The 16,524-nt window shown below is 33.2% G+C and overlaps 2 protein-coding genes across 2 annotated transcripts; both read right to left on the reverse strand.

The window, feature by feature from the left end:
* Positions 1-1,105: 1,105 nt before the first annotated feature.
* On the reverse strand, positions 1,106-2,538 carry LOC131621922 (probable 2-oxoglutarate-dependent dioxygenase AOP1). Its single transcript, XM_058892988.1, has 3 exons — positions 2,111-2,538; positions 1,700-2,024; positions 1,106-1,480 (listed from the first exon to the last, which is right to left on the reverse strand). Exons 1-3 carry the CDS (start codon positions 2,464-2,466, stop codon positions 1,256-1,258), a joined length of 906 nt encoding a protein of 301 aa, XP_058748971.1. The 5' UTR covers positions 2,467-2,538; the 3' UTR covers positions 1,106-1,255.
* A 2,871-nt stretch (positions 2,539-5,409) lies between these two features.
* Positions 5,410-9,745, reverse strand: LOC131621923 (triacylglycerol lipase SDP1-like). Its single transcript, XM_058892990.1, has 3 exons — positions 7,985-9,745; positions 7,112-7,255; positions 5,410-6,603 (listed from the first exon to the last, which is right to left on the reverse strand). Exons 1-3 carry the CDS (start codon positions 9,401-9,403, stop codon positions 5,605-5,607), a joined length of 2,562 nt encoding a protein of 853 aa, XP_058748973.1. The 5' UTR covers positions 9,404-9,745; the 3' UTR covers positions 5,410-5,604.
* Between the last annotated feature and the right edge of the window lie 6,779 nt (positions 9,746-16,524).

Consider the following 16,524-nt stretch of genomic DNA (forward strand, 5'->3'; position numbering starts at 1 on the left):
TATTAGGTAACATCATATTCGAATAATTATTTAAAATATCAAATGGAGTTAAAATCAAGAAAATGAATGTGTTCCAAAAATCTTAGAGAGTCTATTTTAAGATTGTGATTTTTTATTTTTGGACTTAATATCCAAATTGATTCAGCTTAACAAAACAACAAGAACTGATACATGCATCGGGCAGAATGTTTCGTCTGACTTCAAAATAGGACAAAAAATTATATACTTAAGATAAAATTATGAAACTCTCCAGTATAAAATATCATTGAACCCTCTTTCTAATGCAACTAACTGAACCTCAAATGGACTTACGGAAGTCAAGTTACGTGTGAAACAAGATGACGCAAGGCTGAAATTGACTACGCCTCAGGTATAAAAAGTTGAGAACTGCTAGTGTTGTAGCGATCCTAGGCCCAATTTCTCCAATTCAAAAGAAAAATTATCATGTTAGCTTTCTAATGCAATAAACGACACCTCAAACGGACATACGAAACTCAAGTTATGCGTGAAACATGACGATTAGTCCCCTTATATGTCTACCTACGATTTTATGCGTTATCTCCCCCATTAAACAGATTCAAAACTCATCTGTTTCACCTATTTGAGTTCTCACCGCCCAAAAAAATACAGATAAGCAACCATACACAATAGGATACAACTATTCCAGAAGTTTAAAATGTTGTGGCTTGTAATTTTCGCCAGTGATTCTGACTCGATCTATTTTGTGAAATAATCAATTACGACAATCTGTAGATCCAACTGTCCTAATATGATCGAGAAGAGGCTCCAGATATTCATTCCCCAGGAAGCAAACAAGACTCGCTAAGATAAAATAAGTCTCAAGAATCAAAAGATTATTTACATGGGTACTTACAAAGAGATCTTCACATCAACTACAAAATTTGAGCACAAATAATTGTAAGGTTTGACATGAAATCTTACCTACTCTATCCACATGCGTTAATCATAATTTAAATATGTTTTATTTGAAACAAAATTATACCATGATTTAACTAGAGACGTGGAATTGAATTTTTGTTTAATCTCTTTTCTCTTATTTTATCCAATCTAATTATCAGTTTTTGAATCAAACATAAAACAGAAATTGTTCTATCCCACGAATTGTTTTTCAACAAATTTATTTTACAAAAGTTATAGCAGTGTGCCGAGGGAATGTAAGGTAAAATGAATAAACTCTGATACATATATCACACAGTTTTTTATTCAAAAAACATAAATATCATAGAGTTTAGATTTAAACAATGCCACAAAAGGCTTTGATATTAACACTGTAACCAAAGTTGAGTAATGCAAGATGATCAAAGGGCTTATATTGCAAAGGATGCTCCTCATCAATTAGCTCTTGAGGCACTTGAAGTATCCCTCTGTAGAAGGCAAACAGACCAAGAGAGTATCTTTTTTCATTACCATTCATCATAACTTTGTGATTTGGAGATTTTATTCTATCGTTGCTCCATGCCTACACATAACACATTTATTAAGTATTCCCTCTTGATGTTATTTATAAGAGAAAATTGATTTTTTATATTTATTGAATAATCAATATATCCAATTCATTATTCAGTCTAAATATATTGACCTAATAAGTAAATTTTCTCTTATAAATAAGATCCGAGATAATAATATACGGACATGTCATTCTTTTCTTTTTTTCTCAAAGATAGTTGAAAATTCTCACCATGAGTGCATCACCAGCCATGACAACAAAGGAAGTTGGTGAAGAGAAATCAACATCAATCCAACTACCATCCTTTGTCTCCACCATCAGTCCATTCACATGATTCTGATGAAGAATAGTTGTGAAACTCTTGTCAGTGTGTGCCACAAAACCAAGTTCAGGTTCCACCTGTTGAGGTGCTTTGTGTGCCAACAACCTAAGGAGATAGCTTGTTGACTCTATGTATTCCTCATACTGCTTCACCACACCATAGCTTTCAAATATCATTTTTGATACTATCCCATCCAATTCTTCCACTACCTTTGCATATTTCAACATATATTCACTATAAAAAAAATACATCAAAATTTTTGGTGGTTAATGATATAAACTACATAAACTAAATAATTTTCAATTAATATGTATACTAACCAGAAGTTATCATTTCCATTAGGCCACATTTTTGTAGCAAAATTTTGAATTCCTTCAAGTGTAGTTCCTTCATCTATACCCATGCTTTCATGGAGAGGAATCTTAGGGTGTTGTCCAACATATCCCTTCAATGGTTTCCCTTCATATATGTTTTTCAGTTTTGTCTCTGTTGGAAGATCAAAGAGCTCCTTCATTGAACTGAATACGCTATTTCGAAGCTCATTGGAAGCTTTATCATACACAACTATGAAACATCCATGCTCTTCAAAAGCTTTCCTCACGTTTCTGCATGCTGATGACCAGCAATTTGTCCCTGGCCTTAAATCTATCTGGGTGAAATCAACAACAGGAAGCATCAGATTTTCTACACAACCCCTTGATTATATTATTATGTCTATGTCTCTTAATTACTCATTACCTTAAATAAATTTGATTGAGATGAGAGGATCAAATCTCAATCATTATATTAATAAAAAATTATTTATTAAAATATTAGTGTGATTATTAATTTTTCTCTTAATTAATTCAATAATTGATATTTCTTTCTCTATTATAATTTTTTTTTTTAATTTGTCTTTATACATAAATTTCTCCATCTTTACTCTATTTATTTATAGAGAAGAAATATTGATTTCCACCATACGGATACCAAAATAATTAATATTGATATCTACAAGCAATCAATATTAATTGTAGTTGCATGAGACAAACTCTCTTTTCCTTAAGAAGAAAAAAGACAAACTAGGTTAGGTGTATTTATAATGGAGAAGATATAATATCAAATTCAAAAATAAAACAAAATAGAAAAACACTATATGTGAGTATTTTTAGCCAATGATGCTTTATATTATTCCTACCATATACAAATCCTCTTTTCTTTATAAAATATGTCAAACAATGTTAATTATTCTTGTATTGTTGCATCTATCAAGAGGAAATTTTTTTTATTAAATTGTTTTAGGGGAAAGCGAATTCAAGTGTACTCGAATGTTTTAAGGAAAAGCATCGTACCCTAAGTTGATAGTTTGAGGTCACGCGTCTAGAAAAATCGATGAAACGTTTCAATGATGGAATGACATTTAATGCGTTTGTTTGTAACTGATCCAGGACATTTCCGTTTCTCTCTATGGTCGCACATCATCACTAGAGACCACCCACGATTTTGAAGACTTTCTGGCTAGTTAACGTCTGTCAAGCATGAGGGCAACTGTTCTAGGACAGTCAAAGGACCAACCATAAATAATCTCAACCATGATTATCTAGTGTATAAAGTCAACACACATGAGATGAAAGGTACACTTTTCTAATCTCATCTTGGACTCTATAACTAACTTGGGTGTTAGAGTGCTAACCTTGAAGATCCACCCTACACCATCACACGAGAGATCAGCACCACCGATTCAGAATCCTCAATCATTGATTAAAACTTATTCTAGTTCCATAACGCAACATATGGTCTCGCTATTATTAGTCATGCATCAGAAGCTAATCGTGGCCTTTTTGATAAATCCAAGTTGTGGCATTTGATTTTAGGGCATGTTAGTAAGTGTGGTTTATTTGAACTTGCTAAACAAGGTTTTCTAGGGTGTGAGAATTTAAATAAATTAGAGTTTTGTAATAATTGCATTCTAGGAAAACACCACCTTGTGAAGTTTTGGAGTGGTGTGCATAACTCTAGTAGATCTTTTGAGTATGTTCACTTAGATCCATGGAGTTCGTAAAGAGAGTCAACTCTTGGGGTGAATTATATTTCTTCTCTATTATTGATGATTACAGAAGAGTAGGGGTCTACATTCTAAAAAGTAAAACTAACACTTTTGAAAAGTTTAATGAATAGTATACTTTTATAGTAAATCAATTAGAAACTAAACTAAATGTATTAAGAATTGTCAATGGCCTAGAGTTTTTTTTCAAATAAATTTAATGAGTCTTGGTGGAAGCAAGTTATCAAGAGGCATAGAATTGTTGCTAGAACATCTCAATAAATTAACTTAGCAGAACATATGAATAGAACCATTTGGGAGAGAGGGGTGCATATTGATGGGAGTTGAGTTACCAAAGAGTTTATAGGATGAAGTTGTTTTGTTTCTACATCAACTTATTTAACATATGTCCATCTGCATAATAAGCTTCAAGACACCTCTTGAAGTTTGAAGTGTGAGACCAGTATACTACTCAAATTTAAAGATTTTCAAAGTTTTGAACTTTACTCATATCAAACAAGACAAATTTGATGTTATGGTTGTGAAGTGTGTCCTTATTGTTTATTTTGTAGGGATGAAAGGTTATAAACTTTAGAAAATTGATCTTAGATGATCAAAAAATTTCATAAGCAATGATGATACTTTTGATGAGACCCGTATGGGGATGAAGTGCAAATACTTGAAGGTTAAAGAATCAAACACAATGGTGGAAAAGACTCAACTTTAGCTGGAGACTCCTACTAGTGAGAATAGAGACGAGGAGGTAGTTGAGACTCCTGTTTTTACTACTATTGAAGGGAAACATACATTGTCTCATAATCATGAGTTGACATCAAAGATACGATTATGTTGATCTTATCTGTTATGCTTTGAATGTGGCTGAAGAATTTCAAGACCCAAAATCAAATACTTTTATATAAGCAATCAAAAGAAAAGTTAGTCAAAGATTGTTTATGGCGATAATTGATGTTATATATGAATTAATTGATATAGAGTTATATGTGGAAGTTGGAGAGAATACCAAATAAACATATGGTTGTTAGATGCAAGTGGACCTTCAAGAAAAAGAAAAGAAATTTGGGAATCGAAGAACCAAGATTTAAGGCAAGACTTATAGCAAAGAGTTTTAATCAAGTGGAGGAGATTAAGACTATTATGGATGTATACTAGGTGATGTTTGTTTCAAGTTAATAAAATTTATTCTCCAAAATATAGAAGTTATATAAAAATACAATATTATATTTTTTTTATAGTTGGATAATTTATTTTTAAGTATAAAATATTCTTACAAATATCATAAATTTAACATTCTCATGCATTTATTTTCAAAGTAATGGTGGATAAGTGATAATAAAATTTAAATAACTGCAGATATTCCACTTTTATGAATAATTTTAAGAGTGTGACAAATATTTTTCAAACACGTCTTATAAAAAACACTTAAAATTATAATTATAATTCTTAGTTTCTAATAAATTTTATCCCTAAAAATGAATTTTCAATCTATGAAACAAACGTCTCATATTGGCAGGTCCGAAAAAATGTATATTGAACTTCGCTTTCTTCCCTACATTGTAATTTCAGAAGGCAGTCACAAATCTAAATCATTTTTGTTTATAAATATTTACCAACTGTATTCTAAGCTGTTTGATTTTCTATTAACAGCCTAGATGTAAATCTAATCATGGGCTAAATTACCCATCAAGATATGAATATAGAGAACCCTGTCAAGAGTTTATTTCATGCTACTTACAATCTAGACAGCTAAAACACCAAATTACTAAAGTCACTTCACTGAGGTAAAGCATTTTTATCATTGGAGGTATTACTGTCAACATTTCTCGTATCGGTACCCAAATCTGTTATGGAATCATCAGTGGGAATGGAATCTCGTGTTTCAGTTAGGGTCCTAGCTGTTGGGGATTTGTCATCTCCATTTTCAGAAGCTGAGCTAACAGCATCATCCATCTCCTTCTCTGTACATTCAATTTGGACAGACTCAGGACTTTCATTGTAATTACTATCATCATAATCACAACTTCTACTTGAAGGTGTCAAGACTTCTTTTTTCACAACATTAAACAGAATTCCATTAAGGATTCTTTCAGGCTGCAAAAGATCACCTTCAGTTACCATTATGCTAGATCCATTCATATTCATGACACCCCTATTGCCATTTTCTCTCTGATCAGAGTCTGAAATCTCAGAGCATCTATCCGGTGTTTGGAATTTCGGACTTTGATACTGAAAATCACGGGGGCTAAAATTAGTTCCTATTCCTTTGTTTAGGTCAGTGTCAACTTCCAAGTTTTGGACAAAGTCAATGAACATATCTGCCGAAGTAGTTCTCATCAAAGGACCACCAGATCTGGTCCAAGTATTCAAGTCAGCACTTTCGGATTCACTGTCACTTACATCATGCATGTTCCGGTGGTACTTTGAGTTTTTACCATTGGCTCCAACCCCATGATTAAATGAAGCAGCAGTGTCTGCAAGAAAGTCTTCAAGAGATCCGGTAGAATTCTCACGCGCAATGACATTCCATGATGGAATTCTTTTTGAGGCACTGAATTTGATATTAGTGGGAAGACTGTGAGTAGCAGAAGCAGCTCTCTCAGCACTTCTTTTTAGTCTTCTCATATGATTGAGAATTGCAACACACTCATCGAGAGCAAGCTCGATCCCACAATTAGCTTTAATTGCTGAAAGCTTCTCCCAAGTGCATCTTCTCCCTTGGTTAGCTGCCTTTTGAAGCTCCGCATAAGAAGGGTTTTGGATAATTTTTGAGTACTGAAACAGGATGCAGGCAACATACATAAATAAGTGAACAGTTATTTCAGTGAAATGTCCCTAATAAATGATACATAAAAAATATCCTTAAGCTTTTCCAAAATGTAAGGGACTCTTTGGATTGAGAGTATGTTTTCTGTTTTCATCTCTTATCTTCACTTCGAATTAGAAATCTACCCATTGTTTTCAACTTTATTACCTGCTTTTAAAGATTTGTACAGGAAGCATAGAAACCAAAAAACTTGTATTCACTATTGTCTATACAAATCTTTAAAAACTGAAAACAAAATGAAAACAGAGAGCAAGTTTGCGATTAATAGTGATGACAATAAACGAAAAACAAAAAACATTTTCTCAAACCAAACAAGATATGAAAAGTTCGTCATATTATTTACAATATAATAAAACTTAAAATGACCACTAACACTTTTTTCTTATCCAGTTGAAGTTATTTCTTTTATCTACAAATAAATATCTTGTTTGTTTAATTGTTCTTAAGCCTCTATACCTGAGCCAGAGTAGCAGGCATAACAACTGTTACATCACCCTCCCAGTCTTGAGCAAACAGCTTGGCAAGTCCACCTAATGGAAAACCGAGTTCCAGTATTTGATTACATCGGTGTTTCACCTCCATCTCTACCAGATGAGCAAGCTACAGAAACAAAACCACAAGTGTTATTATAGTTGCTTATATTTAGAATATTGCAGCAGCAACATACTGTAGAACCAATAGCTAGCATATATGATGTCTTAATACAATAACTGTTGGGAGATGCCAAGATTTTCAAAATCAAGTTGGGGGAAACTTTCCCCTAACTTGATTTTCCGCATTCTCGCCGGATTTTCCGCATTGCGCCGCTATAGCGGTATCTCCAGCCGCTTTTAACAACATAGGGGGAAAGGGTATACAAAATTTGCACAGAAAGGTTTGAACTTGAACAGGTGCATTCAATATCTATTATAGATTGGAAGTCATGTGTATGTTTAGGAACAAATGGTAACATATTCTTGAGAGAATTTTACCATTATTTCAGCAGGTAGCTTCTGCTTAAGGGTCAGCTTCTTACAATATTGTTTAATTCTAATCAGAGCAAGGGCATTGAGCCACTAAAAGATAAATACAATAATAGATAGTCCTTGAAATTTAATAGTTTCACAAGTAACTAAATCGCATTTAACAGTAACCAAAACACTTGTAAAAGAGCAAGCAGATATATGGAAATCGATAAATAAAAGCTAAATGTCCTGGTAGAGTTAATCAAACAGTGAGGAACCATTTTATAGACCAACTTACAGGGCTGATGCTTTGGTAATGAGCAGACAAATACAATTAATTAGATAATCATCAGACTTTGAAAGAGGTCAAAGTCGAGGAACATACCTTGGCAGCAAAATTGCCTCCATAAGCTCGTACAAATTCTTTCAGTCTTAATAATGGTGCAATGTGAGGATTGGCCTGACTGACAATAAAATGATTGACATTGAACAGCTCTTTCAACTGCATCATAGGAAGATCAATCTCCAAGCTACCATCCCTCCAACGACGCACTTGTGAGGAACCCTCTTCAGGACCCAAATTAAATGGAGGATGGTAAGGAACAATCTCTCCACTCCTATCCTTTGCCATCAACTCCTGAGCCTCAAAAAGGCCAGGAAAGGCGCAAGAAGCTGTGACAGCACTCCATATAACAACATGGGGTGATGTCAAGTAGTTAAGACATCTAGGCGGTTCATGCTTTCTCGGGGAGCAAACCGTAATCCCAAGAACTCGGCCTGTCATGTCATAAGCTTCTTGAAACGTAAGATTGCTTGTCAGATGCCTCAACATGATCTGCAACTGTCTGATCTCATGAACAGCCCCAAACGTCGTCACCCTCTTGACTATGGTAAAAATCCCACCCATTTGATCAAAAAATTGCAACGAGTGCAACGAATCCTCAAAAAAGCTTTGAAGCTCAGGCCAAGACCTAGTGGCAACAATCGAACACATAATAGATCCTACACTCGAACCAGAAATAATCCTAGGCATGAGTTTATGTTGCACAAGCGTTTTAACAACACCCACATGAAAAGCTCCGAGAGAAGCACCCCCGCTCAACAACAAAGCAGTCCTCCCAAAAGCATGTCTAGTTTCATGCATGAAAGCATGTTTTTCTTCCAACGCAAGCTCCTCAGAATCCGAGTGACAAACCATTCTCAACTGAGTCGAAACCTCATCAATATACTCCTTAATCTGTCTCGGCACATGAAGCCTACCTTTATGAAGCTCGGGATTACACATATTACCTAAATTCCTAACGAGATCCGCCCTCATACAAAAAATAATATCTCTAAGCGACCCCTCCTGTCTGCGATGTTTTAATTCTTCAAGCTTATTCCTAACCAACTCCACATCATAGAAATCCGATTCATTCAACTTCGGCGTCTCTTTATCAAGCATCTTAGCTGCATGAGCCCACTCCTCATAAGTCAAAGCAGTTGTCATCATATTCCTCCAAAACTTCCTCCTGTAAGCTAACTCAGCCTTCACCTTAACATTACTATAACGCCTCAATAAAAAAGCAAGAATGGTCATCATTGCTAATATCCCCTGAGGGTTCCGCGGATGCAACCATGATAAAATCGGTCCCCAAAATCTCCTAAACCTACGAAACACATCCATAAAACCTAAAAACAACTCATATCTGAAATGCGAAATAGACTTACAGAAAAGAACCCTAAAAGCTATGGCGCGGCCAAGAATTCCGGAAGGGCCAATTGGAAAAAGATCAACTGTAGCTTCATTGCTTATACGATCCATTGGATCACGAAAGCTATAAGCAATGCGATCTTATCTTATGAATTTAATAATAATAAGGGAAGCGATCAATAAAATAACATAAATCATGCATCACAATAATTACATATTTGGAATGAGGAAGATTGAATTATGATACTGGATGAAAATGAATTGATGAAGTGAAGAGGCGGATATGATATAGGGAAGAAAACGTTCCCGCTAAGCCACGGAATGAGGGAAAGAGGCTCAGCGAGAACAAGAGTATGAATGAAGAAATGAAAATTTGGTATGGGGAGGGGAACATTGGGATATGGGAGGTTGGGATAAACTGCCTCATGTTTTCAAATCAAATTCCTTCATACTCATTTTTTTATTTTATTTTTGGACTCTCTTACTAATAATAAACACGTTTCTAATTAAATAAAGATTGAGGCTTTTTATTAACTTTTTGTTTCTTTTTTCAAAATTAATTCAAAAAGTTGTTTCTAAAATCATATTTTTGGACTCGGATCAACACAAGTTTGATCTTCCATCTTGAAGACTTTGTCATGTCACCTCCCTCATACTTGACACTCTCAAATGATGTGCTTTTATTGGTAACATTTTGAATTTTTAAAAAAACACTGTTTTATGGGATTTTTCAAGTCAACTATCAAAATTTTCAAAGTATATAATTTTAGGGGCAATTTAGCATTTTAATCTGGTTTTTTATTTAAAAAATACATTTTTATTAGATTTTTAAAAATATTCAATAAAAACTCATGTTTTTAATGCTTTTCTATAGGATATTTTGAAAAATCCGATAAAAGTGCATATTTACAAGAGTTTAAAAATTTTGGTAAAAATGCCTGCATTTCTACCGTATATTTCGAAAAGTATGGTACAATTCCATATAGGTATATTGAATTTTTAAAAAAAATAGGTAAAAGAAAATGTTGAGATGGTTAACGGATATTTCAAAAAATCCAACAAAGCCATGTTGATTTTCGGATTTTTTCAAAATCTAGTAGTTTATATTTTTTTCATTTTTCTTTTTGTATTGAGGACCAGAGGATCGGACAAGACGAATGCTTCTTGGAGGAATGATAGAGCTGCAGCAAGGGTTCGTGCAAGGGCGTATGACGTTGAAAATTCACTTATTCGACCAGAGAGAGTAGCATTGACTGGTTCTCATAGGAGGCGGATAGTTGAGCAAGCACGCACACCTTATAGTATCAGACGTAGAGGAGTTAGAGCTCATAGATAGGCCAGAGATCTTATTGATGAGCCTGATGTTGTGGTTGTTGATGATGTCTAGACAGCAGTTGAGGATGATAGTCAGATGGTGACTGAGACAGAGGTGTCTCATCATAGTAAGACGAAGACCTTCGTTGATATGGAGGCGACTCCTCAAGTTGATACAGAGGTCATTCCTCCAACGGATACAGAAGCTACTATTTCGACGGATACAAGGCTATTCCTCCGGTGGATACAGAGGCGCCTTCGTCTGATATGGAGGTGACTACTCCGGCTTCGAAGGAGTCATCTGTACACATTAATAGAGGCTTTCCTATAGGGCCAATGACCATTCTGTGCTCACTGGATTTGCCGATCATGTGGCAAGTCGTTGATATTCTCATTCCAGATTTGTTTCGCATCTATTGGCATTATCGCAATTTTTGTTTCCCTATCTAAAATTCAATGTTCAAAGAGTATGGACTCCGTCTTTTCTTTACTTCTTTCGAGCACCAACTTCTGACGACTCTTTGCTAGGCACCCTCACAAGTTTACTTGGCTTGTTGAACTCATATTAGAGGTTTTTAACGTATGTGCAAATATCTTAAGACAGTGGCATCTTTCTATTTTTTTTCATGGTGTATCATCTTTGTTGAGAATGTATTGGATGCCATCATGGTGTGGTTTCATTAGATTAATTTGTGAAAATTTTAGAACCTTTACCTCTCCGTCTTTCTAATTTGAAGTGGTGATATGTGAATGTTAAGCCTCTGACTTTAACCTTCCAAGAGAAAAAATAGGGTTGCATAACCTATGCAATCAAGGATGTCTTTGTTCGCAGCTTCTTTAGGACCATTCATTCTTGTTGCCGAATTGAGGAAAATGTTGCCTTCAGTTTTCACCTTGCTTCCTCCAACAAACGAGTTCAACATGGGAAACGTGCTCTATAGTACTTGATATTGATGACACTTGTAAGAGGAAAATAGAGCATCTAAATGGGGTGAAAGATGAAGTCTCTCTTCTCGGCGAGGAGAAATGTAGAGTTGACTTCTTGGTGGCGATCTTTTCATAATAAAAAAAATCTGGAAGGTCAATTGCAAAAGGACAAATAGAGAATCACACTTTTGACCATAAAGAATGTTAAGGTGGGCAAACTTCATGTTGAAGATCAGCTTTAGGAGAGAAAAACAAACTTCGTAATTTCGATAATGTTAAGTTAGACGAGCTATATAATGAAACCGAGACAAATATTGTTGCAATCAGACCTCAATAACTTATAAAAACATCATTGCTCATATCTACCTAATTTTGAATCATCATGTGATTCTTGAGATTGTATTTATGAGTATGTATATTTGCAAACTTTAAGGGTGGAAAAGTTGAATAGGTAATACTACCTTCATTTATTTTTATAATAGACAAATTTTTTTTGTAAGATTCAATGAATAATCAATTTATCTAATCTATAAACACATCAAATAAATTGATTATTCAATCAACTTAAAAAGTAACTTATCTTTTATAAAAAGAAACATAAGTAGTGTTTTTTTTTAGCATGTTTCAATATAGTCTTCTTCTATATATTATGTCATCTAGTTTATATTTTATTCAGAGGAAATAGATTAGATAAATTGTTTAATATATCAGTTGAATAGATAATTTAATTGTGAATCTCTAGAGCACGTATGTCAAATGTCACGGCCACAAAATCCTTTTGAAGGAATGGCTAATTATTCTCTTTGTTAGTATTTTGCGTAAAATGTAAAGTCAAACAATTAAACTTGAGGGAAATCGTTGGCATTTTTTTTAAGCAAGAGCAATAAACAAAATATGGGAAACAAACGTGTAAGTTATAGAATCGATATCATAACGTACAAATCCTAAATTTCCATATGACATCGACACAAAGTGAACATGACATTCAATAAACTTGGATTTCTTTCCACAAACTGAGTTACTTTGTCTAGATGTGTTAACGGCTCAACGATGTCTATTAGCACCAAGTGTCTTCCATTCAACTACCCAAATCAAGTATAACATGTCAATATACTTCAATAATAAAACAAGAGATGGAAACGTCTTGGTCTTAAATAAAACAAGTGATGACTCCTCTATGGGTGTTCAAAATCAAACCAATCCAATAAAAAACCGCAAACCAAACCAAACCAAATCGAAACTGCAAAAAAATGCATTTGGTTCGGATTAGTTTGGGTCATCTTTTAACAAATCCGCACGGTTCGGTTTGGTTTGCGGTTTGTATTTTGTAAACCGAATCAAACCGTATTATGTTACAATCTAACTTTTACTTAACTCTCACCCAACCCAAACTTAAACCTATTATACTTTATCGTTATGATTACGAACAATTTTCTCATCCTTACATAAATAATTTCAGTCTCGATCTTCTTAAATCTCTAATAACATTATCGCACCTTCTTTGCCACATACATCTTCCCTCTTCTTCTATAATCTCTACTCTTTTATATTCTTTTTTTTTACCTTCTCATTTTTATGTAAATGTTTTGTATTTCAGTTTCGTTTTTATCGCACATCTTCTTCTCTAATCTCTCAACTCTTTTTTTTTCTTTTTCGCGTTACCTAATCTCTTGTCTCTTCTATTTTTTGGTTTCATTATAATAATTTTTATATTGTTTTATGCTATTATTTTATGTTTAATATTTCACTTTTGTCTAATTTAATTTTTACATATTAAATGAAAAATTGTTGTCAAAATATGACGAGTTTTGTTATTATTTGATAGTGTATGAATGTCTAAATACAAAAAAAATCATGTTGTCATCTATATGTGTATGTATGGGCTCAATAAAATATTTGTAAAAAACCGAACCAACCGAACCGAACTGAACCGCATTAGTTTGGTTTGGTTTGGATTTTTTTTAAAAGGCAACCGAACCAAATCAAACCGCACAATTTTTTCTCTTGCGGTTCGGGTGATTGTTTTTGTCAAAACCGCCCAAACCGCACCGCGAACACCCCTAGACTCCTATTTTTTTTTCTGAATTTCTATATTTCCCAATAACATGTTTTTTAAGAAGAAAATAACCTTCAGTCAAAAAAAAAAAAAAAGAAAATAACCAAGAGCCTTTCAATTATATAAATGTTTAGCCACACTATATTTATTAAAATTGATTAATTTATAAATATCACTATCTTATTTCTATTAATACATAAATATTAACCATATTATAATTAAGTCTGTTTATTTTATAAAAATACTAATTGTTTTTGTTATTCAAATTAAAATTATGTTGATTTTATTTTATAGTAAAGACACAGCCAACCTGTAAAATGAATTTCTTTATTCATTCACATTTTTTTTTATCTATTTACAGTTTTATTAACATTTAGATTTGTTAAAACTGATAGCTGGTAGTTGCTAATTTATAGCTGGTGACTAATAGTTAATAAGCTAACATGAATGTTTGATAAATTAGCTGTTACATTAGTTGATAGATACAAAATGACATAAAAGATCATTTTAATTAATAAGGGTAATAATATTTTGTTAAAATAATAAGGGTATAAATGGAAGAAAAAAAGTCACAAGGTAAAAGCTACAAGCTCAAAAGCTACTTCAAATAGCTTTTGAAAAAAAACTAAAAGCTAGTAAAAAAAAACTACAAGCTACAAACTAAAATAGCGTTACCAAACAGAATTTTTTCATTATTGTGAGCTGAAAAGCTAAAAGCTAAAAACTCTTTTTTCAGTCTTACCAAACAGACCCTTAGAATATGTTTGTTTGGGTGTTAAACAAAAAATTCCTAAGAATCTAAGGTAGGAAATAATTATTTTTATGTTTGATAGATCGGAAGGGAAAAAATACCTTGGAATTAATAATACCGGCGAAATCATTTAACCCACATTCTATCTATTTTTATTCTCATGAAACTAAGGTGGGAACAATAGATTTTTGGGAATGCAAATCCACGTTCTCATAGTAAAAGGCCACAAATATCCTTAATTTATATGCGTATTATTCCCTCTAAAATTTACTCATCTTCTATAACTCACATATTACTCATCTTCTATAACTCGCATATTCCTTTTCACTTTTCTATGCTCCTTTTTGCTCTTCCATACAAGTTACAATAATGGTAAGCTATCTTTTACTTTGAATTTGTATATATTTTTTTAAATCAAGCTAATGCATGGATTTTTTTTTTTTGAAGACTTTGATTTTAATTTAAGAAATCACAAATTCATCTATATCTAAATGAGTTTGCTTGGAGTTTGATTTCTTTTTACAGGTATTAATTTTTCATTTTCAATGACTATATTTATTTACAGATGTGTTTCATTATTATATATGGTTTTTGGAACATCGTTACTGTAACGAACATGATTGTGTGTCGAACACTGTCATTGCGTTATGAACATTGTTGTGTGTATAACACAGTGGCATATCCCACAGTCATCGTATAAAACACTGTTTTTGCGTATTTAACAGTGTGTGTTGTAGAACACTGTTGCCACATATCAAACTTGATTATGTATCGAACACCTTCATCGCATTATGAACGTTTTATGTTTAGGACATTATTGTGTATCCAACATAGCCACCGTGTAGAACACCATTAAACATGTTTCAATATCATCACGTATCGCTCACAAACAGAGTTTATGTCTAAACTTTGATGAGATTTGATCAGTGCATTTTGATGCACATTCCTCTATGTATGTACTTAGTCATTTCCATAGTTTGTTTTTTTATTTTTCTATTTTATGATATTTTATAATTTAGTTAATTTTTGCCGTTATTTTATTTCTGTATTTTATTTTCGGCATTTGTAGCTTTTAATAAAAAAATCATAACTGGAGCTACGAAAATCGGATCGACGCGTTCTACTAATAGCCGGAAAGCTGAGAGAAAGATCTACAACTTTCATGTTGGGGTCAAAGGCTGATTCGGAGTCCATAATTCCCCGAATTTTGTTGAAGTTTCAGTCATTAGAAATTAAGATGTTTTGGGTGATTTTTATAGGCATGGCTTATGTTTTCGACTCGGTTTGGATTGTAAGTGAAACTCTTAGGTTGTTAAAACACATGTGGCAGCTACTACAATAGTTGGTACCTTCTTTCCACGGTTAAAAATACTTTGGCTTTTGTACGCTTGAATGGAGAACTAAACATCCAGAGTCAATATACTGTAATCGAATTCCAAACACTTTGAGGTTTATAATTTACCAATTCAATTTAGTTTCTCTTTCAATTCTATTTTATGACGTATTTGCTTAATCTGTTACTTCATGTAATGTCTTGATTAAATTCGTATGATTGTATTCTTGATCTTTAATTGTTGTTTACGTCGTTTAGTCGTTAAATTGCGTTTCTATATCATGTTTGCTTAATTCGCGATGGTTTTAATCTGTTTGCTTATCTCAAAATAGGAATTCAATCTGTTTTATATCTATTGCGCTTGTCAATTGATATAGAAGTCGAATAAAGATCGAATCTGCTTAGATAATTGGTAAGGTAAAAACCAGTGATTAGCCAGAAACCGAAAAATAGTAGATTGAATTATTTTCATAATCACTTATTTTAATCACTTAATTGCACTGTTTCTATAAATCAATCTGAAACTTATAAACCCCCGTTGTTCCAATCATTGGTTAATATTAATACAAGAATCCTTGAGAACGATACTCGAGTTGTCGTTACCGTTAACTATACTTTCAAAAATACTCGTTTTTTATTCGTGCACGACAACGGATCAAATTGACGTCGTTGTCGGGGACTCTTGTCGTTATTAACTGATATTAGAGTCATAGGTTTAGTGTTCTCGCGTTTAGGCCCTAATTTCCTCATGGTTTTGGCCAATTCTCGTTTAGAGTAAAAAAAAAATTGGAAAAATTATGTTCGAATGTATAACTTTTTTTACCTACTGGGACCAGAAAATTCATGGGATC

Source organism: Vicia villosa, unplaced genomic scaffold, assembly GCF_029867415.1.
Source record: "Vicia villosa cultivar HV-30 ecotype Madison, WI unplaced genomic scaffold, Vvil1.0 ctg.000014F_1_1_4_unsc, whole genome shotgun sequence".
Lineage (NCBI taxonomy): Eukaryota > Viridiplantae > Streptophyta > Magnoliopsida > Fabales > Fabaceae > Vicia > Vicia villosa.